The sequence below is a fragment of the Primulina eburnea genome, unplaced genomic scaffold (assembly GCF_022965805.1).
Source record: "Primulina eburnea isolate SZY01 unplaced genomic scaffold, ASM2296580v1 ctg739_ERROPOS11973397, whole genome shotgun sequence".
In the NCBI taxonomy this organism is placed as follows: Eukaryota; Viridiplantae; Streptophyta; class Magnoliopsida; order Lamiales; family Gesneriaceae; genus Primulina; species Primulina eburnea.
In genome coordinates this window covers 2018842-2045321 of record NW_027331510.1, presented here as the reverse complement: position 1 = coordinate 2045321, position 26480 = coordinate 2018842, and the positions used below count along the sequence as shown (strand labels likewise).

General features: G+C 33.9%; 5 protein-coding genes across 7 annotated transcripts; 4 read left to right on the top strand and 1 right to left on the bottom strand.

Annotated features, from left to right (window-relative positions):
• Window positions 1–596: 596 nt before the first annotated feature.
• Window positions 597–2551, bottom strand: LOC140822205 (BTB/POZ domain-containing protein SR1IP1-like). Its single transcript, XM_073182943.1, has 3 exons — window positions 2324–2551; window positions 1703–2242; window positions 597–659 (listed from the first exon to the last, which is right to left on the bottom strand). Exons 1-3 carry the CDS (start codon window positions 2423–2425, stop codon window positions 597–599), a joined length of 705 nt encoding a protein of 234 aa, XP_073039044.1. The 5' UTR covers window positions 2426–2551.
• A 151-nt stretch (window positions 2552–2702) lies between these two features.
• LOC140821820 (uncharacterized) lies at window positions 2703–3897 on the top strand. The gene is made up of 2 exons (XM_073182443.1): window positions 2703–2805; window positions 2841–3897. Exon 2 carries the CDS (start codon window positions 2842–2844, stop codon window positions 3889–3891), a length of 1050 nt encoding a protein of 349 aa, XP_073038544.1. The 5' UTR covers window positions 2703–2805; window position 2841; the 3' UTR covers window positions 3892–3897.
• Window positions 3898–9188: 5291 nt separating this feature from the next.
• On the top strand, window positions 9189–15506 carry LOC140821876 (casein kinase II subunit alpha-2-like). Of its 2 annotated transcripts, none has more exons than XM_073182542.1 (10): window positions 9189–9474; window positions 10219–10348; window positions 10705–10899; window positions 11494–11651; window positions 12499–12589; window positions 12682–12747; window positions 14110–14252; window positions 14779–14842; window positions 14968–15036; window positions 15126–15506. In XM_073182542.1, exons 1-10 carry the CDS (start codon window positions 9389–9391, stop codon window positions 15183–15185), a joined length of 1062 nt encoding a protein of 353 aa, XP_073038643.1. In that variant the 5' UTR covers window positions 9189–9388; the 3' UTR covers window positions 15186–15506. The 2 variants fall into 2 exon arrangements, with proteins under 2 accessions (XP_073038643.1, XP_073038642.1); XM_073182541.1 differs by having other exon boundaries at window positions 9295–9474; window positions 14110–14192.
• Window positions 15507–19551: 4045 nt separating this feature from the next.
• LOC140822109 (uncharacterized) lies at window positions 19552–20876 on the top strand. Its single transcript, XM_073182847.1, has 2 exons — window positions 19552–20077; window positions 20644–20876. Exons 1-2 carry the CDS (start codon window positions 19646–19648, stop codon window positions 20722–20724), a joined length of 513 nt encoding a protein of 170 aa, XP_073038948.1. The 5' UTR covers window positions 19552–19645; the 3' UTR covers window positions 20725–20876.
• Window positions 20877–22314: 1438 nt separating this feature from the next.
• LOC140821763 (protein MRG1-like) lies at window positions 22315–26412 on the top strand. 2 transcript variants are annotated; one of them, XM_073182356.1, is made up of 11 exons: window positions 22315–22538; window positions 22882–22935; window positions 23113–23126; window positions 23463–23608; window positions 23701–23736; window positions 24118–24158; window positions 24781–24879; window positions 25078–25157; window positions 25349–25518; window positions 25659–25743; window positions 26071–26412. In XM_073182356.1, the coding sequence occupies exons 1-11, from the start codon at window positions 22398–22400 to the stop codon at window positions 26159–26161; spliced, it is 957 nt and encodes a 318-aa protein (XP_073038457.1). In that variant the 5' UTR covers window positions 22315–22397; the 3' UTR covers window positions 26162–26412. The 2 variants fall into 2 exon arrangements, with proteins under 2 accessions (XP_073038457.1, XP_073038456.1); XM_073182355.1 differs by having other exon boundaries at window positions 22320–22538; window positions 24778–24879.
• The last annotated feature ends 68 nt before the right edge of the window (window positions 26413–26480 follow it).

The window sequence follows — 26480 nt, the reverse complement described above, 5'->3', positions numbered from 1 at the left end:
TGGACAGGGTTGACCCATCTCACAGATTGAGATCCGTGAGACGGTCTCACATAAGACCTACTCATTAATCTATATGCTAATTCAAGTCCTCGAGAGGATTCATTGCATGTATAGTTCCTAATAAATGATAAAGACATAACCAGTTGCATAACCAAGCACGCGCATTAGATAAATTGTCGTCTAATACGATAAGAAAACAATGTCCATTTGAACTGTTGATTTGATGTGTCTGCCACCAAACGGACACGAGATTCCGTTTCATAATAAACAAAAGTTTTGCCTAAATTAAGGAATCCGACCTAATTAAAAATATTCGTCATTGTTTAGGACGTTGACATGAGATCAATACCGATTATTATTAGGATTGTGATTTAATCCATATATAATTGGTGTGGCTATTGCCTGCCTTTAGTACTTTATAATAATAATTTATATGTAATGGTGATGTAATCTTACAAAATTCAAAAGTATATATTAAAGATAAAAAAAATGTTTTTATAATAAGATAGTATAGATTAGATACATTTTATGTTAAAATTTAAAATAAGATATAATTGACTACAATATATTTTTATAGCAAGTTATGTTAATTATTTTCATAAAACAACAACGAATACGAAATATTTCTTTATCTCCATGGCACCTAAACCAGGATGAGCCTACACATAGGCTACGTTTGGTTGAAGGATAGAGTAAACTAATGATTAGTACGTAAATGATAAAGAAAATGATTGTGATAGGATTGTAATATATGGTGTAAAATAATATTATGTTTGGTAAGATTTTTAAGTGTAGGATTATTTTGAATTTTTTGATGAAAAGACGAATTTGCCCTTCCTCTTCGCGACGGCGACAGTGGCGGTGGTGGCCGGCGGTCGGGCGGAAATGGTCTGCCGGAAAAGGTCGGCGGGTGAGAGGGCCTGAAACGTCGCTATTAGCGACGGATTTGCCGGAAATGGTCTGCCGGAAATGGTCTTGCGACGGATTTACCGTCGCCGATCTTGTTTAGATCGGCGACAATTTCTGAAAAACCGTCGCTATTAGCGACGGTTTTTGAGAAAACCGTGGCTATTAGCGACGGTTTTTGAAAAAACCGTCGCTATTTGGGACAGATTTTTACAAACCGTCGCTAACTTGAGTTTGAATTTAGGAGAAAGGTAAAAATGGAAAAATAGGAGGTATTAAGAGTGGGATAATTTATCACACCTAAATTGTCAGTATTATTTGTCCAACAAATAGTAGCTACAGTGCGGGCTTTTCAATTTTATCACGGGCCCTCGTATTTCCTAAAAATCCAACCAAACGGGTGATTAGCCGGGATAAAATAATCTATCCCGGCTAATCACCCGAACCAAACGCAGCCATAAAGAAAATCATACAAGAATCTATTATTCAAAGTTTGTTACCTATAGATTTCATACCAAAACATGTAACTGGTTGCAGCTGCTACCTTGTCTGCCTGTCTTTATTACATTGCAATCGAAACCTGATATTCAGGTTATTAGATTGCTTTAAATATTTGAGTTTCTCTATTACTAATAAATAACAGCTTTTGATGCAACTCCTACAATGTACTATTCAAAATTTTAAAACTGTTAAACTGAAAAATATATACTTGTCATAGAGTCGATCATTTTGACGCCATGACCAACTGAATTCGTTAATATAACTTATAATAAACAAAGCAAAAGAATATACCGACCTTCAAGAAAATGTCAATGGCCCGATACATACCATCTTCTGTTATCCTGGATTGTTCAGGGATAAGTTCTGCGAGACTAACAAATTTCAAAACTGATAAATTTCGATCAGAAGCAACTTCAGAGAGGTAGACCTCTATCAATCGTGTTACGCGTTCCTTATCGTTTGCAGAAGGGGAACTATTATCTTCATCAGCATTGTATCCCATTTTTTTCACCTCTCTTTCAAAGTCAAAAAAATAAGTTGTGATCCGTTGCACAGTCTCAACATCGAACAATGTATCGCCTGTCAACAAATAAGATGGGATCAACAGATCATCTAGCACGGCCTGTCCCAGTTGAGAGGCCATTCTCTTCTCCAAATCAAGCCGGCAAGAAACTGTTGTTTCTAAACATATTGAAGCTCGAAGAAGCATCGACAGGAAGCTAACTGACATCACGTTTTTTCCTCTGGGGAGAAGGCTAACTATTTTTTCTAAAACGACCCTTTTCTCATGTTCTTGTTTTGGCTGAAAATTCGTCCTACCCTTCCCAAATATCTCCTGGAACCACGAAAGAAAAAGCATATCATATTGGCAGTTCATGTAATCAAGAACTCAAAATTTTATGGGGTAAGACCTCACCAAACCTCGAAGAGATTTCTGTGCATATAGCATTAGTATCGGGGCAAGGGCGTGTTGCTTGAATCCCCTCGCCATCATAGCAATGAGGACTATTTGGAACATATCAACTTGTAACACAGCCAAATCTTCTGCCCACCAGTCGATAACAGGTTTTGAGCTATGTCCAGTCGCGGATGAAATGAAGTCATTTAGGCCACTATGTTGGAAATGTGCCTTAGTTACGTTTGGTTAAAGATTTGCTGAATAATTGGTCAATTGACCAAGTCTTTAGGAACTAATTTTTGAATTATTTTGAATTGATATTAGGAGAATATTTTGGTTTCTGTTTTGTTTTTTTAACTCTATATAAAGAGTATTGCAATAAATAATAAAGTATGCATTCCAGATACATCCTTTTGTTGCTTTCAACCATAAACTTTTATACTCTTTTTGCTATAAAACAACAAAATGGTATCAGAGCTTTCTTCTTGAGGGACCTTTGAGTGGAGTGAATCCAAACACATAACCCAGATTCAAGAATGGAAACCGAAACAAGTTTCTCCCATATAGCACCACCAATTTTTGATGGCGATAACTATCAAGTCTGGGCTATTAAGATGACAACATATCTGGAAGCGTTAGATCTTTGGGAAGCTATAGAGGAAGACTATGATGTACAACCACTGCCAGAAAATCCTACGATGACTCAGCTTAGGATCCACAAAGAGAGGAAGACTAAGAAGTCCAAAGCTAAAGCCTGCCTATTTTCTGCTATTTCGAGCACTATCTTTACAAGAATAATGAGCTTGGAGTCAGCAAAGAATATTTGGGATTACCTCAAAAAAGAGTACCAAGGAAATGAAAGAACCAAAAATATGCAAGTACTCAATCTAATCAGGGAGTTTGAAATGCTGAAAATGAAGGAGACAGAAACCATCAAAGAATACTCCAACAAGTTGCTGGGTATAGTAAATAAGGTGAGGCTGCTTGGTAAGGATTTTTCTGATGAACGAATTGTGCAAAAAATTCTCGTATCTCTTCCTGAAAAATACGAGTCCAAAATTTCTTCGTTAGAAGAATCTAAAGATCTGTCAAGCATTTCCTTGGTAGAATTGGTGAATGCATTACAAGCTCAAGAGCAAAGGAGAATGATGAGAAGAGAAGAATTAATGGAGGGTGCTCTTCAAGCAAAAGCAGAAAGTTTAGGAGGAGGTAAAGATGGCAAGAACAAAGATTGGACCTATCCAACATGCCCATATTGCAAAAAAACAAACCATCCTCAAAGGAGGTGTTGGTGGAGGCCTGATGTCAAGTGCAGAAAATGTGGTATTATGGGACATATGGAGAGGGTTTGCAAGTCCCAACAATCTGAAGAGGCAAAGGCTTCTACTGAGCAACAGGAAGATGAGCAACTCTTTGTTGCAACATGCTTCTCATCAAATAGCTATTCTAATGATTCCTGGTTGATCGACAGTGGTTGCACAAATCACATGACTAGTGACCGAGAGCTCTTCAAAGAGCTTGATAAAACAATTACCTCCAAAGTAAAAATTGGAAATGGTGAATTTCTTCCAGTCAAAGGGAAATGAACTGTGGCTATAGAAAGTCTAACAGGTTTGAAATACATTACTGATGTTCTATATGTTCCTAATATTGATCAAAATTTGCTTAGTGTTGGCCAGTTAATCGAAAAAGGCTTCAAAGTTATATTTGAAGACAAATGGTGTTTGATCAAAGATGCAAAAGGTAGAGATGTGTTCAAGGTGAAAATGAAAGCAAAAAGTTTTGCTTTAAATCTCTTGGAGGAGGAGCAAATAGCATTTTCAATTACAGAAAGCAATGCAGAATTATGGCACAAAAGGCTTGGACATTTCCACCACGATGGACTTCTATATATGCAGAAACATAACTTGGTGAAAGGTGTTCCTTTGCTGGAAGACAAGCTATCTGATTGTGTGTCATGTCAATATGGCAAGCAAGCCAGAAAACCATTTCCTCAAACAACATGGAAATCAACACACAAGCTGCAACTTGTACACACAGATGTTGGAGGACCTCTTAAAATGCCATCTTTAAATGGTAGTAAGTATTACATTATATTTATTGATGATCATACCAGATTTTGCTGGATTTACTTCCTCAAAATCAAATCTGAAGTTGCTAGTATATTTTGGAAATATAAAGCATTGGTGGAAAATCAAAGTGGTTGCAGGATGCAGAAAATAAGATCCGATAATGGGAAAGAATATACAAATAACATATTTGAAAAGTTCTGCGAGGAAGATGGCATTGAACACCAACTCACAACTCCTTACACCCCACAACAGAATGGTGTAAGCGAGAGAAAAAATCGAAGTATAATGGAAATGACAAGGTGCTTGTTGCATGAGAAAGAATTGCCAAAAAAGTTGTGGGCAGAAGCTGCAAACACTGCTGTTTTTTTGCTGAATAGGCTGCCTACAAGAGTTTTGCAAGAAAAAACTCCATTTGAAGCTTGGTTTGGTTATAAGCCAAAGTTACAGAATCTAAAGATTTTTGGTAGTCTCTGTTTTTCTTATGTGCCACAGGTAAAAAGAGACAAACTTGATAAAAAGGCTGAACCTGGAGTTTTTATTGGATACAGTGATTCTTCAAAGGCTTATAAAATTTTCCAACCACAAAATGGAAAAATTCTCGTGAGCAGAGATGTCAAATTTATGGAGGATAAACAATGGAACTGGGAGGAGTCTGTGAAGAAGCCATTGGAAGAACCATCACAGTATTTTGATGATGACATAGATGATGTTCCAGTTCGAGATACAAGATCCTTATCTGATATTTATGAACGAAGTAACGTTGCTATTTTTGAGCCTGCAGAATATAAAGAAGCAAAGAAGGATGACAAGTGGATTGAAGCAATGAAAGAGGAGCTCAAAATGATTGAAAAAAATGACACGTGGGAGTTGGTGGATAAGCCTCAACACAGAAAGATCATTGGAGTCAAATGGGTCTACAGGACCAAACTTAATCCAGATGGTTCTGTGAATAAATACAAAGCCAGACTTGTGGTCAAGGGGTATAGTCAAGTGTTTGGAGTAGATTTTTCAGAAACTTTTGCACCAGTGGCACGCTTAGATACAATTAGAATGTTGCTTGCTTTGGCTGCACAAAAAAGATGGAAGATTTATCAGTTGGATGTAAAATCTGCATTCTTAAATGGTTATCTTCAAGAGGAGATTTACGTAGAGCAACCTGAAGGATTCCAAGTCAAGGGACAGGAGGAGAAGGTCTACTTGTTAAAAAAGGCCTTATATGGTCTTAAGCAGGCCCCCAGGGCCTGGTACAGCAGGATTGATGAGCATCTTCAAAGTCTTGGATTTGTTAAAAGTCCAAGTGAAGCTACATTATATGTAAAAGGGACAAATGCTGACTTAATCATAGTTTCTGTTTATGTTGATGATCTTCTTGTTACAGGAAACAACGAGGAAGTAATAAAAGAATTTAAAGTTGAAATGCTCAAAGTATTCGAGATGACAGATCTTGGTCTAATGTCCTATTTTTTGGGTATGGAGGTGAAGCAAGATCATGATGGAGTCTTCATAAATCAAAAGAAGTATGCAAGGGAAATACTCAAAAAATTTCACATGGAAGATTGCAAAAGCACCAGCACACCAATGAATGAGAAGGAAAAATTTAGCAAAGATGATGGAGCAAAAAAAGTTGATGAAAGCAAATATAGAAGCTTAATTGGTTGCTTGATGTATCTTACAGCCACTAGGTCAGAAATAATGTTTGCTGTAAGCTTACTTTCGAGGTTCATGAATTGTGCTAGTGAAGTGCATTTTCAAGCTGCCAAAAGGATTGTAAGATATATCAAAGGCACAACAAATTATGGCATCAAATATTCTTACTGTCAGTTTTTTAAGCTTCATGGTTTTTCTGATAGTGATTGGGCAGGTTCTCTTGATGATATGCGAAGTACAACAGGCTTTTGTTTCAGCTTTGGATCAGGTTTTTTTCGTGGTGTTCAAGGAAACAAGATGTGATAGCTCAAAGTACAGCAGAGGCCGAATATGTAGCAGCCAATGCTACGGTAAATCAAGGAATTTGGATAAGAAAAATACTTGCAGACTTACACATGGAACAAAATGAAGCAACACAGATTCATGTAGATAACCAAGCTGCAATTGCAATTTCAAAAGATCCTGTTTTTCATGGCAAAACCAAGCACTTCAAGATCAAGTTGTTTCATTTAAGAGAAGTACAAAAGAATGGTGAAATTACATTGTGTTATTGCAAGAATGAAGATCAAGTTGCAGATATATTAACCAAAGCTCTACCAAAAGCTAGATTTGAAATGTTGAGAAATAAATTAGGTCTATGCAGCTACTAAGGCAAGGAGGAGTGTTGGAAATGTGCCTTAGTTACGTTTGGTTAAAGATTTGCTGAATAATTGGTCAATTGACCAAGTCTTTAGGAACTAATTTTTGAATTATTTTGAATTGATATTAGGAGAATATTTTGGTTTCTGTTTTGTTTTTTTAACTCTATATAAAGAGTATTGCAATAAATAATAAAGTATGCATTCCAGATACATCCTTTTGTTGCTTTCAACCATAAACTTTTATACTCTTTTTGCTATAAAACAACACACTATCCAACTTGATTGGTGCACAGAACTGTCTGTCCTTACACACAACTGTCGAAATCGTATCAATGCTTCTGCTCACAAGGCGTACCTTTTCTGCGATGGGAAGAAGGTTTTCAGAAGAACGTAGAATGTTTATCGCGCCTGAGAGGCTCTTTAAAGACACTTCGTTTATGTAGGATTCGGTTCGGTTTATCAAATTTCCAACCGAGTATTCCTCTGTCATTTCAAGATACTCGGCTGCACATCTGAGCATGGCTATGTTCTCTGTGGTGATTTCAAAGTTCATTCCGTAACAGAACTTTGCCGCTAGTTCGAATGCTTCCCAACCACCAGGAATATATGGGATTTTGACTGTGGATTCTGAGAGTTTTTGCCTTATGTATCCACATTTTGAGACCAAAGGAAACCGGGATTTTGATCCAAAAAATTACACGTGTATATGAAATTTATTCAGCTCAAACTGTTGTACACAAAATGAACACACATTTCTTGTTTTCCTTTCAATCAATTCCATATATGACCAATAACTTATGAAATAACAAATCAAATTCTCCAAAACATTTGCCCATCAATTGGTAGAAATCAATCAAAAGTCGATCGGTAGCCTTTCCGGGGCAGAACCAAAATTTTAATTTAGAGATGAACCATTTTTCATCATCGTTCCATTTCTAATTCCTTCAAATCATCACAATTATATAATGAAACTGTGCTATGAAAAGAACATAACATTTAACTGTACCTTGTGCAAAGAAAAGGAAGTTCCTCCATCATTAACTGTTAAATCGCTGGGAATTTCTTGGGAAAAGATCATGTTGAATATCAAAACTTTGAGTTCAAAATCATTCAAACATATTCCATTTTCATTCACACACAAATCATAACAACAATATTCATGTTCTTGAAAAGCTAATCAAATTTCAGCATCCAGAAATAACCCAAGTTTCAAATTTTACGTGTATCATTCAAAATACATAAAGTTTTGTCTCGTTTCATAAGGTACGTAATCTCCCCAAGCAACAAGGCAATGAAAATAAAAGAGGAAAACAAACCATTCGGTAGTCCTCTCCATTGCAGTCGAAAGAAGATCTTTTTTCTCAGCAGACATGTCCGATATATGCATTCTGCTCTTGGCCAAGATCCACCATTGAAGTGTACTACAATACAGTCAATACTATTTAAAGGGCAAAAAAAATCATTAATGTACAACTTGAAGAGATAGATTTTCATAGAAAATCACCATTGATGAGTAACAAGTGATGGTAATTGTCTTTTTGCTGACAATTTCTTACTCAATGCGCCGAAGAAGAGAAGACTGAACCAACGTACAGTACAATCATATTTTGCAGTCTGGTTTAATTGTGTTATAATCTGACTCCACATAACTTGGTATCAGAACCCGGGTTTCACCGTTATGTGTTGAACTACCTATAATTAGGCCACCCGTTCTGCCCATAATTGGGTCATTTGTAAACTCCACGCTCCAGATGTTCATTCCTGGGCGTGAGAGGGGTGTGTTAAATGTCCCACAGTTGAAGGGCTAATAGATATGTTAAAGATTTGGTTTAGAACGTGTGGTGGAGACATGGATGAGAAAGACTGCCTGGTTTTTTGGATTTTTCTTTAAATAGTATAAAATTGCAAAATTAATAATAATTAAAGCCCCACAAAAAATATATATCATTCTATATAACATGACATAGATAAAGTTTAACCTTTTTTTTTCTTAAAAAAAAGTTTAAGTTTTTTTTTTTTACTAGGAAAGCTCTTATAATTTATTAAATAAGATAAAACTCTTTAATTATAAGATTAATCAATCAAAAAAGAAAATCTCCGTTTCCAAACCGAGAAAGAAGGGGTAGAACAAACAAAATAAGCAATGAAATGAAATGGGCAACATTATTTGCAGTTCATCTCGTACATGTCTTAAAGATGGGTTTCCCAAAAGAGAAAGGAGATATGGAGTTCAATGATTTGACACACGAATAAAATAAGATATAGAGTGGTCGAATATATTCATAGATATAATATATATATATATATATATATATATATATATATATATAAATTTTGATATGTTATTCATATTACACACAGATAAAATCTCATTCATCTATCATAATAAAACATAATGGATTTACAACCGTGAATATGTTAGTATTATTAATTAATTTTTATAAAATGATATGCTTTTAACTCACCTTATGATTTGTTTGGATACACGATATAACGAATATAAGTATAATACAGAAAAGCACAGGTAATTAAACACTTCTCCAAACACTCCATTTCCAACATTCGAGAGCCAGTAGATGACGCCACTGGCGCACCACCCCGTACTCTTACTCCGCATCTCGCTAGTGTGCGCCTTGGTCTCTTGACGTGCGCCGGTTGCACAGCTCCCTGCTTTGCTGTCCACTCCCGCCTCAGCACTATCATCGCAGATCTACAGATCGGTGATGTCGAAGGCGAGGGTATACGCGGATGTCAACGTTATTCGCCCCAAGGAATACTGGGATTACGAAAATCTCACCGTTCTATGGAGGTAAACGTTCATTAATCCTATTTAACTTTCGATTTTGTGTTTTTAAGGTACAATGGGAGTTTTTTTTGTAATATTTTAGCATAAAAGGAGATTCTTTATTGATTATTGTGTCTTAGTAGTTGAGGATGTTCAGCTTGTTTGGTGTTCAGGGTTTACTGCTAGTTGCATGAATGATGATTTCAATTGGATTATTCATTGTCGCAAAATATTATTTTTTATTTGAGTGAATGTATAGACACCGGTTTTCTTCTAGGCATTTTAACCGGTCCACTTGAATCCGATCAAAGCTGCTAGCATCTGTTGCATGTTATGTTTCAAAGCTTATTTTGATCGTGTCTGGATTAGGGAATCGATATACTATTTTGAACGTAAGAGAGGGGGACCTGGATACTATTCTTCAGGCCAAAAATAAATAAGCAAATTTTTTTCGATTCATCTTCCATTCATTTCATGAGTTCAATGCTGTAGACTTCCCTTCATTGTTTTTTCTTGTTATCCAAAGTTCATTGTTTCATGTTATCATTTGAAGTGCCAAAGAGAATTTATTATAATTATTGGTTTGTTTTATGTTATGCCTTGATATACGCCATCTTTGAGTTGCCAATTATTCTTAAGCTATTTGAGGTTTTCAAAATTCTTCAATATTCAAGCATGCATGCTCATAAAGTAAAGAATGTTGTGCAAAGAAGTTTGTTGTGGCATGTTGACTATATATCTGATTACAATCTTCGGGTACTTTTGCAGTGACCAGGATGACTATGAAGTTGTTCGCAAAGTCGGCAGGGGGAAATATAGTGAAGTTTTTGAAGGAATAAATGTCAACAGCAATGAGCGGTGCATTATCAAGATTCTGAAACCTGTTAAGAAGAAAAAGGTAAAGTTGTATTTTTAAATTAATACATAGACCAGAATATGGTTTGCAATTCAATACTGGTTAGTATGTCTGAAAGGAACTTTTTGTTGTAATCATCTGCCACCTTGACAGTTTTTCCGAGGTTGTTATATTAGAACTTTACAGTATAAATATGTACAAAATTTGTTTCCAAATTCAAATGTATTTAATAATTAGCGACTTAGAGTTAATCGGAAGGTGTTGCAATCAAATGAGGTTTTCAAAAAGCACAAATATTTCAGTTGTTTATTGGATTTGTAGTCTATTGGTTAATTAGGTTGACTTTGCAGCAGTTTTATCCTGAGCAAATTTTCTTGGTTTATTTTCTATTTTTGCAGATAAAAAGAGAAATAAAAATTCTGCAGAATGTGTGTGGGGGACCCAATATTGTCAAACTTCTCGACATTGTCAGAGATCACCATTCGAAAACTCCAAGCTTGATATTTGAATATGTGAATAGTGCAGATTTCAAAATTCTGTACCCTACTTTGACAGATTATGACATACGTTACTATATATATGAACTTCTCAAGGTGCAAGGGAACCTCAATCAATTTCAGTCCTGTCTACTCAATTTTCTTTTCTATACATTTTTATTTTTTTATTTGCCAGTTGATGGTGGATAACACTTGCTAATCATTTCAAATTTTCTCTTAGCTTCATTTGGTAGAGGATTCAGTAGAGTAAATTCCATATTGAACATTAATAGAGACCACGACTACTGTCTTCATTTTCTTGTCTTGGCACGAAAAGGAAAACAATTTGCTATATTTTCAGAATCTCAAGCTTTCAGTCATCTGTTGTACCTTTTGGAGAAGTTAGGAAGAATTGCATGCATTGAGTATTGGCAATAGATTGACTTTTGATTTTGTCACCTATTAGAATTTGGTGATCTCAGTTGTCTACCGCATTCGGTGTAGATTTCCTATTTAGGTATATGTGAGGAAAAGATAACAGTTGGAACCCCATATTCTACTGGCTTCAAGACTTATATAAGGAGAGAATTATGAAAAGGATTTATAGGATAATAGGTTGATGGTGTTCATGATTTTTGAACCACACGTCGTTTTTTGGATACACCTTCTGTGATAGTGCCTGAAGACTAAAATATTTTTTGTTCCATGCAGGCATTGGATTACTGTCATTCACAGGGAATAATGCACAGAGATGTTAAACCTCACAATGTAATGATAGATCATGAGTTGCGAAAGCTACGTTTGATAGATTGGGGCCTTGCAGAATTTTACCACCCTGGCAAGGAGTATAATGTTCGAGTAGCTTCAAGGTAATATGCACTTATGTGAAAAGATAGGGAGTTGCTAAATCAGTTTCTGCATATGCAACTCTTATCAGCCGTTCATTTTTAATTGTCTTTGCAGTTGTCTGGTTTCACTTACAGGAGGAATTTTTCTTTTAGCAATGATGTCTTTGACTTCTAATCTTGCAATCATGGAATAAAACTGTGACTACAGACTTGATCATTTTTACCTTGTTTTAATCAAATCATAAATGTTGTATGTGTACAACACCTTAAGCCATGTAATTCCTATTTATCTGTGCTCTATTTCCTTCTGTTGTATATCCTATGCACGACTATAGAATTGCATGAAATTGATAGGTAGAGGTATGGGAAATGCCCACAGCTCCAGATTGTTCTCTGATCGCAATTTGTGAAATAGTTACCGTTAAATCTCCATATATTTCCTACTTTTAGGCCTAGCCGTCTAAATTTGACACACTGAAATAAATTTCATCTGGTACTCCCATTTACCTCCTATGAGTGGAAGTATGAATTAGTAAGATTGCATACTATAGGTGTGGGTGTCTTGCGGGTTTACACTCTATTTTATGGGAAAATGCCAAAAAATGACTTGGCTGGTGATAACAACACATTGCTTTTGTTAGTAAAGCCTTCTATCTATTTTAAACATCACCTTGTGGAAGTGGAAGTTGAATTTAATTGTAGCAAGTTTTTTATTACATAGTGCTATCATTTTGTATCTTAAATCGAGTTCACATGATCATGTGATTTGTGCAAGTATGGCTTTGTTTTATCTTCTTCTTTGATTACCTTCATAAACTAAAATGTATTGTTGGTCCTTCTGAATCCTTGAAATTTCTCTTCCACTCAGATACTTTAAGGGTCCGGAACTTCTTGTCGATTTGCAAGACTATGACTATTCTTTAGATATGTGGAGCCTTGGTTGCATGTTTGCTGGAATGGTGAGAGCTTTAAATGTCACTGTGGGTGGTCCTCCTCTTTCGTGGGTTGTCGTCTTTATTCATTTCTTTGCCTGTGTACTTTCTTGATGTAGATTTTTCGCAAGGAACCTTTCTTTTATGGGCATGACAACCAGGATCAACTTGTTAAAATTGCCAAGGTACACAATTTTGACCCATTCTTAAATGATGATATCTTTGAATTTTATTATGACTCTGTTTCCCAATAATGGTTTTGCCGTGTTTGTATGTGGTTAAACATATTATTAACCTGATTTCTACAGTGGTTATACACTTTCCAGTATTAAAAAATTCTGATAAAAACAATCAGGATCAGTAATGAGTAACTTAAGCCCAACCTCTTTGTCCACTCCATTTTCAGGATTTTGTTCTAAGTTATATGATTGAGAAATAGTTGTTTAAACTTTAAAAAACCATTCATGGAAATAATTTAATATTGGCAAAATGTCAGTTTTAGTTCTGTATGTATTGTGTTGTGATTTTTAGTCCTATATGTTTTGTTAAATCAATTATGGTCCGGTAACTTATGTCCTTATGATCAATTTTAGTCATTCTTATCAAAATTATATAATTAAATGACTAATATCGTCGTTAAATTTTTATAATTACATTGTTAAACATATGTGCATGAAATTGAATTTTTTCAATAATATAATTGTAAAAAATTAATAATGATATTGGTAATTTAATAATATGATTTTGAAGAGAGTGACCAAAATTGATCATCGAGCCATGGTTACAGGATCATAATTGATTCAACAAAAGATATATGACTAAAAATGTCATGACACGATATATATAGGATTAAAATTGACATTTTGTCTTGAATATTCATATTATAACTTTTATTGCATGTATAAATGATAAAACATATTATCATTAAATATTTGAAGTGTTTATCGAACTGATTTATTTTTATATTTTTTGTTCCAAGTCATTCGGTTAAACCATGTCTGTACCATGCAACTGATGTCATTGCATGTTAAGATAAAACTTTCCGAGCAATACTTGCTGAGTTCAACATATACACATTTATGGTGCTAAAAACAAGATAGTCTTCACTCAAAAAAAAAAAAATAGTCACAGCCTCATCAGTCACATTCGGCAATCCACTTAAAACTAGATTGTTGACCTTCATCTGGAAAATTTGGGGAAAGGCAAGTTTCAAATTGATAAAGATGTCTAAGTTCACCAAATAAATGTATAAACTAGGCATTAAAACAATGTTTTATCACCAGCTCTTCTACCTGGCTTTCCCCACCAGTCTGGTATTAGTAAAGTCACATACTCCGCAGGAAGCAGCTCCTTCCTTCTTGTTACCTGGGGCATCTATCCAACAAATTTGGGTTTTTGAATTGTGAATGCTCTATGAATTGGGATCGAAAACTGTACCTGTAATATTTTAAGAAGAAGGTTACAATAACAAGGTGTTAGCAGTTTTTTATGAAATCTGAGTTGTTTCCTCTCGTAATTTGATATCTGAAATTGAACTGATATTTCAGGTGCTTGGCACTGATGAATTGAATGCTTATTTACACAAATACCGTTTGGAGCTTGATGCTCAACTTGAAGCTCTTGTTGGAAGGTATGCTAAATGCAACTGCAAGCAATCAAATTGGCACTTCATACGGACAAACTCTAGACTGTAACAATACCAAATAAGATTTTCTGTTTTCATCCCTTCCCAGATTGACTTCTTATTAGCGATCAACCTATTGGTGTCGGGTGGATAAAATACCAAAAATATCGGTATACCGCACCTACTATAAATACCGTATTTTTCGGTATCGGTATGAGATTATATATATATATATATATTAATATTATATAGGCTTTAGCTACATTTTTTTTTTTTTTTTTGTATTGTAAGAATTTCTTTTTTCTTTTATAATTTTGGTATAGATGGTATAATATAGATATCGTACGAAAATTTCAGATATGAAAGATATAAAATTTATATCATACCCAAAATTTGGTATTTTCGATACGGTAAAGCCATATTATTTTATTTTTCCGAAATTTTTAGTATGGTATACGGTATCGGCCAAAAATTTTGGTATACTATACCAAACCACCCCTAGCGTGGCCCTGTTAGATGCAAAAAAATACAACATCCGTCTTGGTATAGCATATCTCTATGGGATTAACTTTTCCTTTCTTTCATGTGACAGACACAGCAGGAAACCGTGGTCGAAGTTTATAAATGCTGATAATCAGCATCTTGTTTCGCCCGAGGTCATGCATACAAATCTTTTCCACATTTTCTGTTACCTCAAAAGATGGGGACAATCGGAGTATGCATCTTGAACTTGTTAATAACATGTCATTTGAGTTGATTTTTATTGTTCCATAAAATGCAGGCCATAGATTTTCTGGACAAACTCCTTCGTTATGATCATCAGGACAGGCTCACGGCAAAAGAGGCCATGGTAGTTCTTCGTTGCCTTCCGACTTCTAATCTATTGCAACATATTTGGTTGTAGTCCTGAAAATTGATGGTTCTTGGTGTTGTTACCAGGCGCACCCGTATTTCATGCAGGTCAGGGCTGCAGAAAATAACAGAATAAGGACTCAATAAAATGTTTGGTCCCCCTCGTTCTGAACATCGCAGAGATATGTGTATCGATGTCCAACATCTATCCTGGTTAGGCAAAATTTAAGAATGCTCGTGTATTATTGATCTAGAAGTTTGATGGCTGAGCAAAGTTTTATCGATACTATACCAAAACCTACGTATTTATCTTTGATCCGCTTATCTGAAGACTTCCATTGTACCCACCTTGGAGGAAGATGATTTTACTTCTTTTTAACCCAATTTTGTTGTAATTTGATCTCATGTATTATGGTTTAAGCAATCAGGGGAATGATGAATATCGAAGTATCTTGATTCCAGTGGAAAGAGACTCGTACGTACCTCTACTATAGAGGCTCTCTCTCAGTTTTTTTTTTCCTTTTTTTTTCTGTCGGGCAATTTACTATCAAATAAAGCAAAACATACGAAGAGAAAAATATGTGACGGGCACAACTAAATTCAAACAGAGACACATTGCGGGGAGGTGCATCCACGCTAATCTGCAGCAATAATTTTGAAAACCCACGGAAAAAGAAAAAAATAAATCACTAATCAGAAAGTGGGGACTGAAAATAACATCGTCATTGATTTTTTTTATAAATATCAGGTTTATTTAAACATTGAGACATTCATTTTTACATATTGCTTACAACATTTATTAAAAAACTCTCTATAATCGTTAACTGACTTGAGCGTCAGAGTGGTCACGTCGAAGAATATTCCGTCGGTAACGTTCTTTCTCTCTTAAGATTGCAAGTCCAAGTGTTCGGACAACCATCTCCAACTCATCAACCCAACCCGATGAAATCGCTCATCAATTTCTTATCCGATTCACCCGGTTTTCATCAATACTAATATAATTATTTCACAAAAGTGCTAATTCTGTCAAAAACAAATGTATATTTCATATCCTAAACATTGATACTCTGAATTTGCCCGCCTTAGTTATTTTCACGAGATTAAAATCGTCGTGAGTAATTTAGGAGAAACATTTCAAATGTAGTACAAAAAAATCGTAAGTTATGAGCCTTTTCTTGTCTGAAATGAGATTAAAAAAAACCCATTATGGAATTGACAAGGCCAACGAATATATTAAACAGGCATAGAAGAAGAGGACGCAGCACACATTTTTGTTCGTAAATAAATAAATAAATGTAGTGCATGGGCCATCCTACAGTGATGATACCATCAGAATCCAGCTAAAGATGTCCAGAGCCGCCGTTAAAATGCAAACTCACCCTGTGATTACAGTACTTTGATTGGACATTGGATGATTTATTCATTCTTTGACTCCAATTCTATCAAATGATTAGAATTATAAATAATTATTATCCATACGATTTCTACGTCATACATATTTCATCGTTTCAGACCAAAACTTAAAAATTGTATAAAATTCTTTGGAAAATGGACCTTCCACGTGATCGCATTGGAGGAATACGTGACATCTATTGTAAAACAATGAATATATATATAAAAGCAGAGTTTTTTGTCAAAAATAATAATTTTCTACCAAAATATCATTTCTGAAAAAGGAAAGATTTATCATCAATATTGACATACGTGCATTGCAATAAATGACCACTTCAATTATTGTCTGCATTGATTATATCAATTCATTTAATTCAATTTCGAATTTAATTAATTTTTATATTATTTCAAATGTAATTTATGTATTATATGTTTTTAATTTTTTTTACTCAGATTAAAACTAAACTATATTGAAAAAGTAAATTATATTAAAAAATTTTGCATAATTATATCAATCATTTTAAGTAGAAACTGTATAAATAAATTTAAAATAAAAATGATTGCAATGTTCAGTATCACTCATGAGGTAAATCATCCAAAAATAATTTTTGCTATTTTAAGTAATTTACTGTCCAAATTACTTACTAAAAAGAAATACAATCTTTAATTAGTTTATTTAAATTTTCTAAAAATAAATTGGTTAAGTGTTAAAAATCTATATATATATATATATATATATATATATATATATATATATATATATATATATATATATATATATAAAAGCAGATTTTTTGCCAAAAATAGTAATTTCCCGTAAAAATGTCATTTCTAAAATAGGAAATATATATCATGAATTGAAATATGTGTACTGTTTGCGTTGATTATATCAATTAATTTAGTTCAAATTTGAATTCAATTCATTTTTATAATAATTCAAATATAATTTATGTATTATATGTTTTTTATTATTTTTTATTCAAAATGAAACATCTATATCTATATAAAAGCAGTGTTTTTTTTTTGCCAAATATAGTAATTTCCGCCAAAATGTCATTTCTAAAAAAAAAAAGATATTTCATGAATATTGAAATATATGCACTACAATAAATGATAATTTCATTTATTGTTTGCATTGATTATATCAATTCATTTAGTTCAAATTTGAATTCAATTCATTTTTATATTAATTCAAATATAATTTATGTATTATATGTCTTTTATTATTTTTATTCAAAATGAAACTAAACTCTATTAAAAACATAAACTAATTAAAACTTTTGCATTGATTATATCAATCAATTTAATTTGTGATATGATTTGAAAAAATTATTTGTCATTAATTTTATTAAATTTGATTTAAAAATATTTATTTATCACATGTTAAAAAATAATAATATATATAGTTTTTCAGAAATTAAAGAATTAAATATGTATTTAGGTTGGTGATCGACATTAATATTTTAAACAGGATAAGAACCATGACATTGTATTTGGGTAACACAATTAATCGACATACATTCATATTTAAGAATTTTTTTCAAATTTAGCGAAAAAAATAGTTTTTTATTTTTATTTTTTATAATTGTATTAATTTTTTACAATTTAAATATCTATTTTTTTATAATAATTAATTTTTAATAATATTCTCTCGCACATCACACCGGTTAAATACCAGTGAAATTTAAATTCAAGTTGAACGCTGCAACGGCTCAATTCATTACCAGCCTGGTTTAGTCTGGTTGTTACATCTGGGCCCAACTTTCGAAATAAAATCAAACAAAAATATAAAAATTAAAAATTTGTCTTATAAAAAAATAATAGCGCATGCCACTATGACAAATACTATAAACAAATGAAATATGGTTTAATGATTAATATTATTTTGTTTCACATGGTATACATGTTGCGAATTTATGCTTTTATTAAATGTGAAATGTTAATATATATTTAATCACTCCTCTTATTAAATAATACCCCGCTGTCAAAATTAATTTTTTCACATAAAAAGTATACTTCAAATAATACATAGTACATTCGGGGGAAAAACAAAGAATATGTGGTTCAAAAATGAAACGATGGCATTTTCCAAAAATAAAAAAAAAAATAAACAATGGCTATAGAAAATAAAATAAAAATAATTCAACTATTTCAACACGATAATAATTCATTCGTTTCGAGAAAATTTGGAGCTACACTTTATTTTTGTTTGGGTTTTGGGATTAAATTTTTGCATCTATATTGGGATTCTTCAAACAATTTTTTAAGATTAAGTTTCTCTAATTATTTGTAATACATTTATGTGATACGGTGTCCTCTCTGAGATGAATCGAAATGATCTATATATAGAGTGAAAAATAATATTTTTAGAATAGATCGAAGCAGATATAAGATTTGTCTCACAAAATTAATATGTGAGACGTTTGATAAAAGTTTTTGTATATTACTTATGCGAGTCTTTCTACAAAAAAATTTAGGAAAAAATATATTTTTATTCTTATATGTTTGTTTCTATTATATTTTTGTTATCTATATTGTTATATTTCAATATTAGTAATTTATATTTTGATAATTTTATTAATTTTCATCGAGAATATTGCTGTGACACTATACACGTCAGCGTTATATTGATGTCACATCAGCACTATTTCGTAAAATTATTAAAGTTGTAAAAAATATATAATGAACAAAAATTAAAAATTTTGATAATATAAAAATATCAAAAAAATTCAAATAGGCAAAGATAGAATACATTAATCTTCCCTCGTGTTTTATTTGGTTGTCTTTGTAATCGAGTTTAAAGTATGATTTTGAAAATAGAAAACGGAAATAAATTCTATGATTGTTTCTGTAGCTAAAGTAGGCAAAAATTTGTGTGAGATAATCTCACGAATCTTATTTGTGAGACGGATCTCTTATTTGGGTCATCCACGAAAAATTATTACTTTTTATGCTAAGAGTATTACTTTTTATTATAAATATGGTAGGGTTGATCCGTCTCACAGATTAAGATCCGTGAAATGATATCACATGAGACTCACTCATTAAAATAACCAGATAAAATAAAAAATAAAGTAGCCAAATAAAATTATAAAATGGAAATATGGTAAAAAAAACATTCTGCCCATGTTCCGAAAAAAAAAAACATTCTTCCCTATTTATATTCACTAACATTCCACTGCTCTCTCCTCTCTCCTCTCTCAAACTAGAACCCAATGGATCGGAAAACCGGATTCCTCCTCGCATTCATCTGTATAGTAGCGGCTACCGCCGGTGGCCAGTCACCCTCGGCTGCGCCAACTATTTCACCGGCCGCCAGCACCATTCCTACTCCCACGGCAGCTCCACCAACTGTTTCCAGTCCTCCGGTTGTGGCTCCCGTGAGTTATCCACCGACGGTCTCAACTTCTCCGCCAGTTCCCGAGCCGGTGAGTTCGCCACCGACAGCCGCTCCTGTTCTGTCGCCTCCATCTCCTGCACCCGAACTTGTCCCTTCACCCGCCCCGGCTTCCGCACCGCCTACCGAGACTCCGACTAAAGCGCCTGCTCCCGCTCCTGAGCTGCTCAGCCCGCCTGCGCCACCAACCGGAGCTCCAGATCCTAGCTCCGACTCCGTGTCCCCTGGTCCTTCTACGGTTAAAGATCTGGTACGCGTCATTATGAATTACTTGTGAATGTTTTAACTCAAGCTCATAAATCAGTTGTGCACGCGTAACGCATCCAGATCTGGAACTGTGGGCCGCATCATTCCCCATAAATCTAGCTGATTTGCGATAATAGTTGTAGTCTGTAGTGGATCTCGAACTTCACACATCTTTGATTAAAAAAAAAATTAAGTTGTTTGATTTAAATATTAACTTAACGTTACATAACCTGATTTGCGATAATACTTTGTCTCATTTAACGTTACAGTCGAAGTTTTTTTAGTACTGTGATTGTTTTGATTTATTGATTTTATTAAAAAAATTGAATAACATACCTTGAATCTTGATGGTGTTGCAAATTTTAAATTAAATTTACTTATTAATCTTGTATGATTAGACCTCAATTTCTATGAAATTGCTGGGATTTAACTTGTGGGTTTCTATTTATTTTATTTTTTGGATAATTTGATGGTCGGACAATATATTAGCTAGCTAGAATGGCACAATGCAGCTGTACTCATTGGTTTCCATGAAATATTATATAATATGCAATGTAACATGAAATGCAGAGTGGGGCCGAGAAATTGTGGAGCATGAAGAAGTTGTTAGCCGTATTGATTGGTGGCGCTTGGATCTTGTTCTTGGTCTAGTTCACGGGCTTTGATTTTCCCTTTCCCACTTGCATTTTGGGTTTTGTTCTCTTTTCAATTCTTTGGAGAGTTCAATTTTTCAGAAATTTGACTGCTTTTGTTTCTGTATAAGAATCCTATATATTTATTCGATTTCTTGGTTCTCCGTTGTATTCATGTTTATTTCTCCATTGTATATATATAAATATATATAGAGGGTTAAAATTCATGAATTATCTATTATTGTAGCTATAAATTGTTTTATGATGGATATTTTTGAAATGAGACATGGAGCTGAAGTTGAGCCAATTGTCATCGAACAACTTTTATTTATGCCATTATTATGACAGGGAAGTAAAGGAAATGTGCAAAAGTTGGTGGATTCCACCTGTCCAGTAATTTACGCGCTGGATTTTTTTTCCTGTATGCGGGAAGCTAGCTAAAGGGTTAATGTCTGCATATTCTTTTCTTTGGGAGTAGCAATTGAGCACGTAAAGAATATATATAAATTAAATACCTGTACAATCGGTTCCAAAGTTAAATATCACTATCTACCCTAATTTCTTAATAAACGGAGCCCCAGCAAAGATCCGACTAGTGTTCCATATAAACTAGAGGCTTTTTAAATTTGTTTTTACAAAATAATTGGGCTGCTTATACACTCCAAGTTAATACTACCATAGATAAAAACCGGCCCAATTATATTAAGCCCAAATATGTGGTTACCATCATGTTTCAAGAGAACTAACAAAATTTTGGCTCCTTGCTAAGAAAATTAGTTCATGCAATTGTTGTAATTCTACAGAAAAACTGTGTGTGATTTTAGTGATGCACGTTATTATACATTTTGCACTAAAACAGTATTCAGTGCATAAAAGCGCATAACTTATTTTATTTTTAAAAATAATTTTTTTATTACAAAATTATTTAATAATCTATTATAGGTTTTCTAGTTGTATTTTTTTCCATAACAAATTGTATTGTTTTGAAATATGTAATAACATAATTTTGTCTTTAAATTTCTTGATAACCTTTTGCGTTTTCAGTTTATACGATGATTAAGCATGAAATCAACTTTAATGATTTTGGTTCATAGATCTAACAATGTTATGCCCTAACCATACTATCATTTGTTGGATTGATCACAAATCCTTCATCGATAAATCTCAATGTTTTTCGCTTGTAGACGATGAATCACATTATTGATAAATGATAATATTTCATTTTTTTAGAAAACATCAGCATTTGAGGTAAGATGGGTGACAAGTGTTCTTCGGAATGACTAAGCGTAAAGAGGATAAAGAAAGTCGTTTGGAGGTAGTCCAAATTATAAGTCTTTTCGATTTTTTTCATAAATAGCGTAAAAGTTTATATTACACACTACATAGTTCATTCTTTCAAAAACTTTTTTGCCCGACCTAAAAATGAAAACCATCCAAGTGGGTTTGCTAACCTCTATTCCTTACTCTTGATTTTTTTATTTACATTTTTTTTCAAAAAAAGAGGGGCTCTCCTATTTATATTTTTTATAAATATTTTTTAGAGAGAGACCCGGGGTTAATAAAAATCTCGGACCGGTGTCGAGTCAAACAAGGCACGGGATTTGAAAACCCCGGTCCTCGAGAAAGTTTTATTATGTTTCAAAAAAGAAGAGAGGAGCAATTAGAACTCTGCGGAAAATTTGAAGGGAGTAGATGGTGAGCAGTTCGGAGGAAGAGTCGGCGAACGACGGCCAGAACTCCTCAGGCGACCCGACGGAGTCCAGTTCTAAAAGCCTCTTCTCTGAAGGAGAGAAAGTTCTTGCCTATCACGGGCCCCGCATCTACGAAGCCAAGGCATGTTATGCCCTAACTTGTTTTTTTTTCTCTGAATAAGAATATTTTTAGTTGTTTAGCTTTCTTTAACTAATTTGGATTTTGGATGGTTATAATTGCGCTAATACTCGTGTGGAGATGCATTTTGAATGCAATGACCGAAATTATAAGAATCATGTTATGTATGCATTTTGCCCCCACGTGAGACACTTTATTTCCTTTGATCCTTAAAAAACTTTTATATTGCATAATCTTTCAGCTATGTGTCTACTATTTGGTTTAAGCATCAGAATGGCCCGTTCCCTTAATGGGTTTCTATGCTGGAAATTGTATTTATTAACTCGCTGCTCCTGGTCATATGAAGGTTCAAAAAGCAGAGTTACGGAAGAGTGAATGGAGATATTTTGTCCATTACCTTGTAAGTCTGATTATCAGTTTTTTCATGTTCCGTTGTCTGGATCATTTGATTTTTCAAATGTTACAATTTTCCCCCCTTGTGTGGCGTTATGCCAATGAAAATCATTCTATGTTTGGACTTATTTCTGAAATAATTTACCATCGTGGCATACATGAACGTATGTTTTTTATCCTGCAGGGCTGGAGTAAAAAGTGAGTACACAGGCACCACTCTTCAAATGTTTTTCATTTCTGAACTGGAAGAGAAAAAATGAAGAAGTCTCCGTTCCTTGGATTCCCATGATTTGGTCAAATGTCTTCCATTGCAATTATATTTATTCGCAAGGGGCCTTTTCGAGTCTCTCAGAAAAGATATATTATGATGTCTTTTCATCTTAGTTTTAATCAGTAAAGGACCAATCATGTATCGGCTTATGTAACATATATATGCGTTTGGGAGACAATTTTCCACTGCTCCACCAGAGGCTGTAATGATAAAAGATTGACAGAACATATATCACTAACTAAATTTTCAAATGTTGCTTATAGTTGGGATGAATGGGTAGGCATGGATCGCTTGATGAAATATAATGAAGAGAATATATTGAAGCAACAGGCTCTTGATAAGAAAGTTGGTGTCGACAGGAATACTAAATCAGCGCGCTCAGCACAAACAAAACCTAAAAGCTCAGCTGGTATCCTTTTTCACTCAGATAATTTTCACATTGTTCTTGGTGGCTGATGATTCTTCTATTAGTAATTGTGCTTCTTTGCACGGATTATGCAGATGCTAAATTGGATAAGGAGGAGGTAAAGAACAATGGTATGCTGTTCAAAGCTTCTGTCAAATTCTGTATATTTCCACTTGCCACCTTTCTTATCCTTTTAGAACCCCAATTATTTTGATCTCATGAGTTGTAGCGCATGATTATCTGTTTATTATTATGGTTTTCAGCATGGCTTTTCTTGATCTAGCAGTTTTTCTTGCTGTAAAGCTTTTTCATTTATCCTTTGAATCTTTAACAAAGCGAAAGAGTCTTTGTACATATGGATTAGGCTACAGTAATTTTTAGCTCTATAATGGATGCAATATTTAGTGCAATTTCTTTCGACATGTGAATGAATGCTTTCAAAGTTAATTGTTTTTAGTTTCCGGTGAGCATCTGATCGAGGTCATTATCCTGTTCTCTCCATGATATTGCAGTTGCAAAAGGAAAGAAACGAAAGGCTTATTCTGGACCCGAGGTTTTCTTTTATTTAACATTGCCATTGTTCAAGTTTAGTTTCCAAGATTAAATGTCTGCTTGTGTATGAAGATGTCTGTATATTTCTTCCACTTATTTTTTTAATTTTTTATGATGAGTACGCAAGCTTCTGCTATACCGAATTACTTATACCTTCTGGTACTCCAATCTACAGCTGTTAATCTAAAAGAAGAGCGTGACTTATGCTGGGCTTTCTATTCATGTCGTAACGATGTGATAAGTGTTATGGAGAAAGAGTTAGTGAAAACTAGCATTAGAGTCATTCTCTAGGCCTGACCATGTTCACGAGTCTTTTTCTTTGTCAACTTGATGTTCCCATGTTTGGGATTTTTAATTTTCCATATCTTTTCTGGAATTATGTAGTTTTTCTCAGAAGGTTCTTCTCTGCTAACTTTGGTTCTGCTCTTTCTCAATGTTGAGTTCTTCCATATTCCCCTTGTGGAATATGTTAATATTGGATATGTATAGCAACGCGTTGATTCTTGGCTTTTGGACTATCTTTTTGTACCTTGATTGAATTTCACTGACATTATACCCACAAGTTAGTTTCTTGAAGCTGTTGTTGTATGATGGGTAAAATGTTGGCCTTTTGTTGTTAGAAGGACAATCCAGCTGCAGAAAAACTGATAAAGATCCAAATTCCACAAACTCTGAAGAAGCAATTGGTTGATGATTGGGAGTTTGTCACACAGCAGGATAAGGTAACTCTACTGAACAATTTTGTTTTTCCCAAGAAAAGAGAAGGAAGATGACTGTAATAGACTGCATTATTTTATGATTTGCGTATTCTATCCTCCTTTCAAATTTAGTCGATACCTGGTTTATGAAGTGGTGCATTACCCTCTATACTTGTTCAATGGAAAATGATAATGTTTATTCAAGTCCTGCTCCTCTGGCAGCTTGTGAAACTCCCACGATCTCCTTGTGTTGATGACGTATTCACAAAATATCTTGAATACAGGTCCAAGAAGGATGGCATGTAAGTTTCTAATTTACTTTCTAATTTACCACTTTCTCATAGAATGAAACAACTTGTTAAATTGTTTTGTATTTCTTGTGGGGTGGGGGCATAAGTTCACATTTTAGATTAGTAGTCTGTTACTCCTCTGTGCTTTCTTGTTATAGTAGCAACTTGCATGATTGTATTTTGTGGTTTTCTATCAAGTTCAGGATGACTGATGCAGTTGGAGAAATTTTGAATGGTTTACGATGTTATTTTGACAAAGCATTACCGGTCATTCTTTTGTATGAAAACGAGCACCAGCAGTACAGAGATGTGATTTCAGAAAGTGTCTTTCCATCAAGCATATATGGTGCTGAACATTTATTGCGCCTCTTTGGTATGTTTGTCATGTTGTATTCGATCATACCACAGTTTTCCTTAAATTTAATGATTTGAAATTTTTTTAGACACCTTCTCCTGAAATTTCTGTGCTGGTCAATGTGATTTTATGTTCATATTAAATTCTCTTATTTGCAGTGAAGTTGCCAGAGTTGTTGGCATATATGAATATCGAGGAGGAGACTTTGATTCGCCTGCAGCAGAAGTTACATGAATTTCTCAAGTATAAGATTATTTTCTTATTTTCATGTCGTCTGCTGGTCTGATTCTCATTGAAATACTGGTTGATAAAGAATGATGATGAGATCATTTTGTTTTTCTTTTGTACCCGGTTAGATCATAATCTTTTTGAATTTGCTGCAACTTTTGAGTCCCGCCTTATTTTTAGGGTCGTAACAAAGTTCAAGATGGATTAGTAGTCTGCAGATTGGTTAAATTTATTCTTCTCCAGACTTGCTTGAAAGTTTAGACCATAGTTTGTTTCAAGTCTCCATGATATTTTTTGGTCAGAAATGCTTGAACTAGTCCTGGATTTACACGATTGATACAGGTATCTGCAGAAGAATGAGAGCACTTTCTTCCTTGCGACATATGATGGCCCTAAAGTCACTGAAGGTGGCAGCAAGAGGAAGGATGATTGATCATCAACAGCCTACTTGATTGCCAAGTGTATCACTAGCTGAGGGGAAGCTTTCTTATAGATTCTGAATTGGTTATATGTTGATATAGGTGGACTCCAAATAGCCCAAGTGTTGTAACAATAGCTCTTGTTTTACCATTTTACTTAATAATTAGTGTTTTGTTCTAGCCAAGATGTACCGAAAACAACAGTTTTGGTTGACATATTTCAGGTTTTTAAGCATCAAAACATGCTACTTACCTTACCCTCTTGATATGATTGGCAATGGTCAAATATTCAGTATTAACGAACAAGTTCAAAATCTTAAATTGGTCGCAAAT

Bases quoted from the DNA above. Each gene is read 5' to 3' on its own strand.
- LOC140822205 (XM_073182943.1), bottom strand. From the start codon at position 2,425: ATGTTCCAAATAGTCCTCATTGCTATGATGGCGAGGGGATTCAAGCAA. The intron at 2,243-2,323 runs GTGAGGTCTTAC...TCGTGGTTCCAG, and splicing joins AGAAATCTCTTCGAGGTTTG to GAGATATTTGGGAAGGGTAG. The intron at 660-1,702 runs GTCGGTATATTC...GCCTATGTGTAG, and splicing joins CCATTGACATTTTCTTGAAG to GCTCATCCTGGTTTAGGTGC.
- LOC140821820 (XM_073182443.1), top strand. From the start codon at position 2,842: ATGGAAACCGAAACAAGTTTCTCCCATATAGCACCACCAATTTTTGAT.
- LOC140821876 (XM_073182542.1), top strand. From the start codon at position 9,389: ATGTCGAAGGCGAGGGTATACGCGGATGTCAACGTTATTCGCCCCAAG. The intron at 12,590-12,681 runs GTGAGAGCTTTA...TTCTTGATGTAG, and splicing joins GTTGCATGTTTGCTGGAATG to ATTTTTCGCAAGGAACCTTT. The intron at 14,843-14,967 runs GTCATGCATACA...CATAAAATGCAG, and splicing joins AGCATCTTGTTTCGCCCGAG to GCCATAGATTTTCTGGACAA.
- LOC140822109 (XM_073182847.1), top strand. From the start codon at position 19,646: ATGGATCGGAAAACCGGATTCCTCCTCGCATTCATCTGTATAGTAGCG. The intron at 20,078-20,643 runs GTACGCGTCATT...CATGAAATGCAG, and splicing joins CTTCTACGGTTAAAGATCTG to AGTGGGGCCGAGAAATTGTG.
- LOC140821763 (XM_073182355.1), top strand. From the start codon at position 22,398: ATGGTGAGCAGTTCGGAGGAAGAGTCGGCGAACGACGGCCAGAACTCC. The intron at 22,539-22,881 runs GCATGTTATGCC...GGTCATATGAAG, and splicing joins CCCGCATCTACGAAGCCAAG to GTTCAAAAAGCAGAGTTACG. The intron at 23,609-23,700 runs GTATCCTTTTTC...CGGATTATGCAG, and splicing joins AAAACCTAAAAGCTCAGCTG to ATGCTAAATTGGATAAGGAG.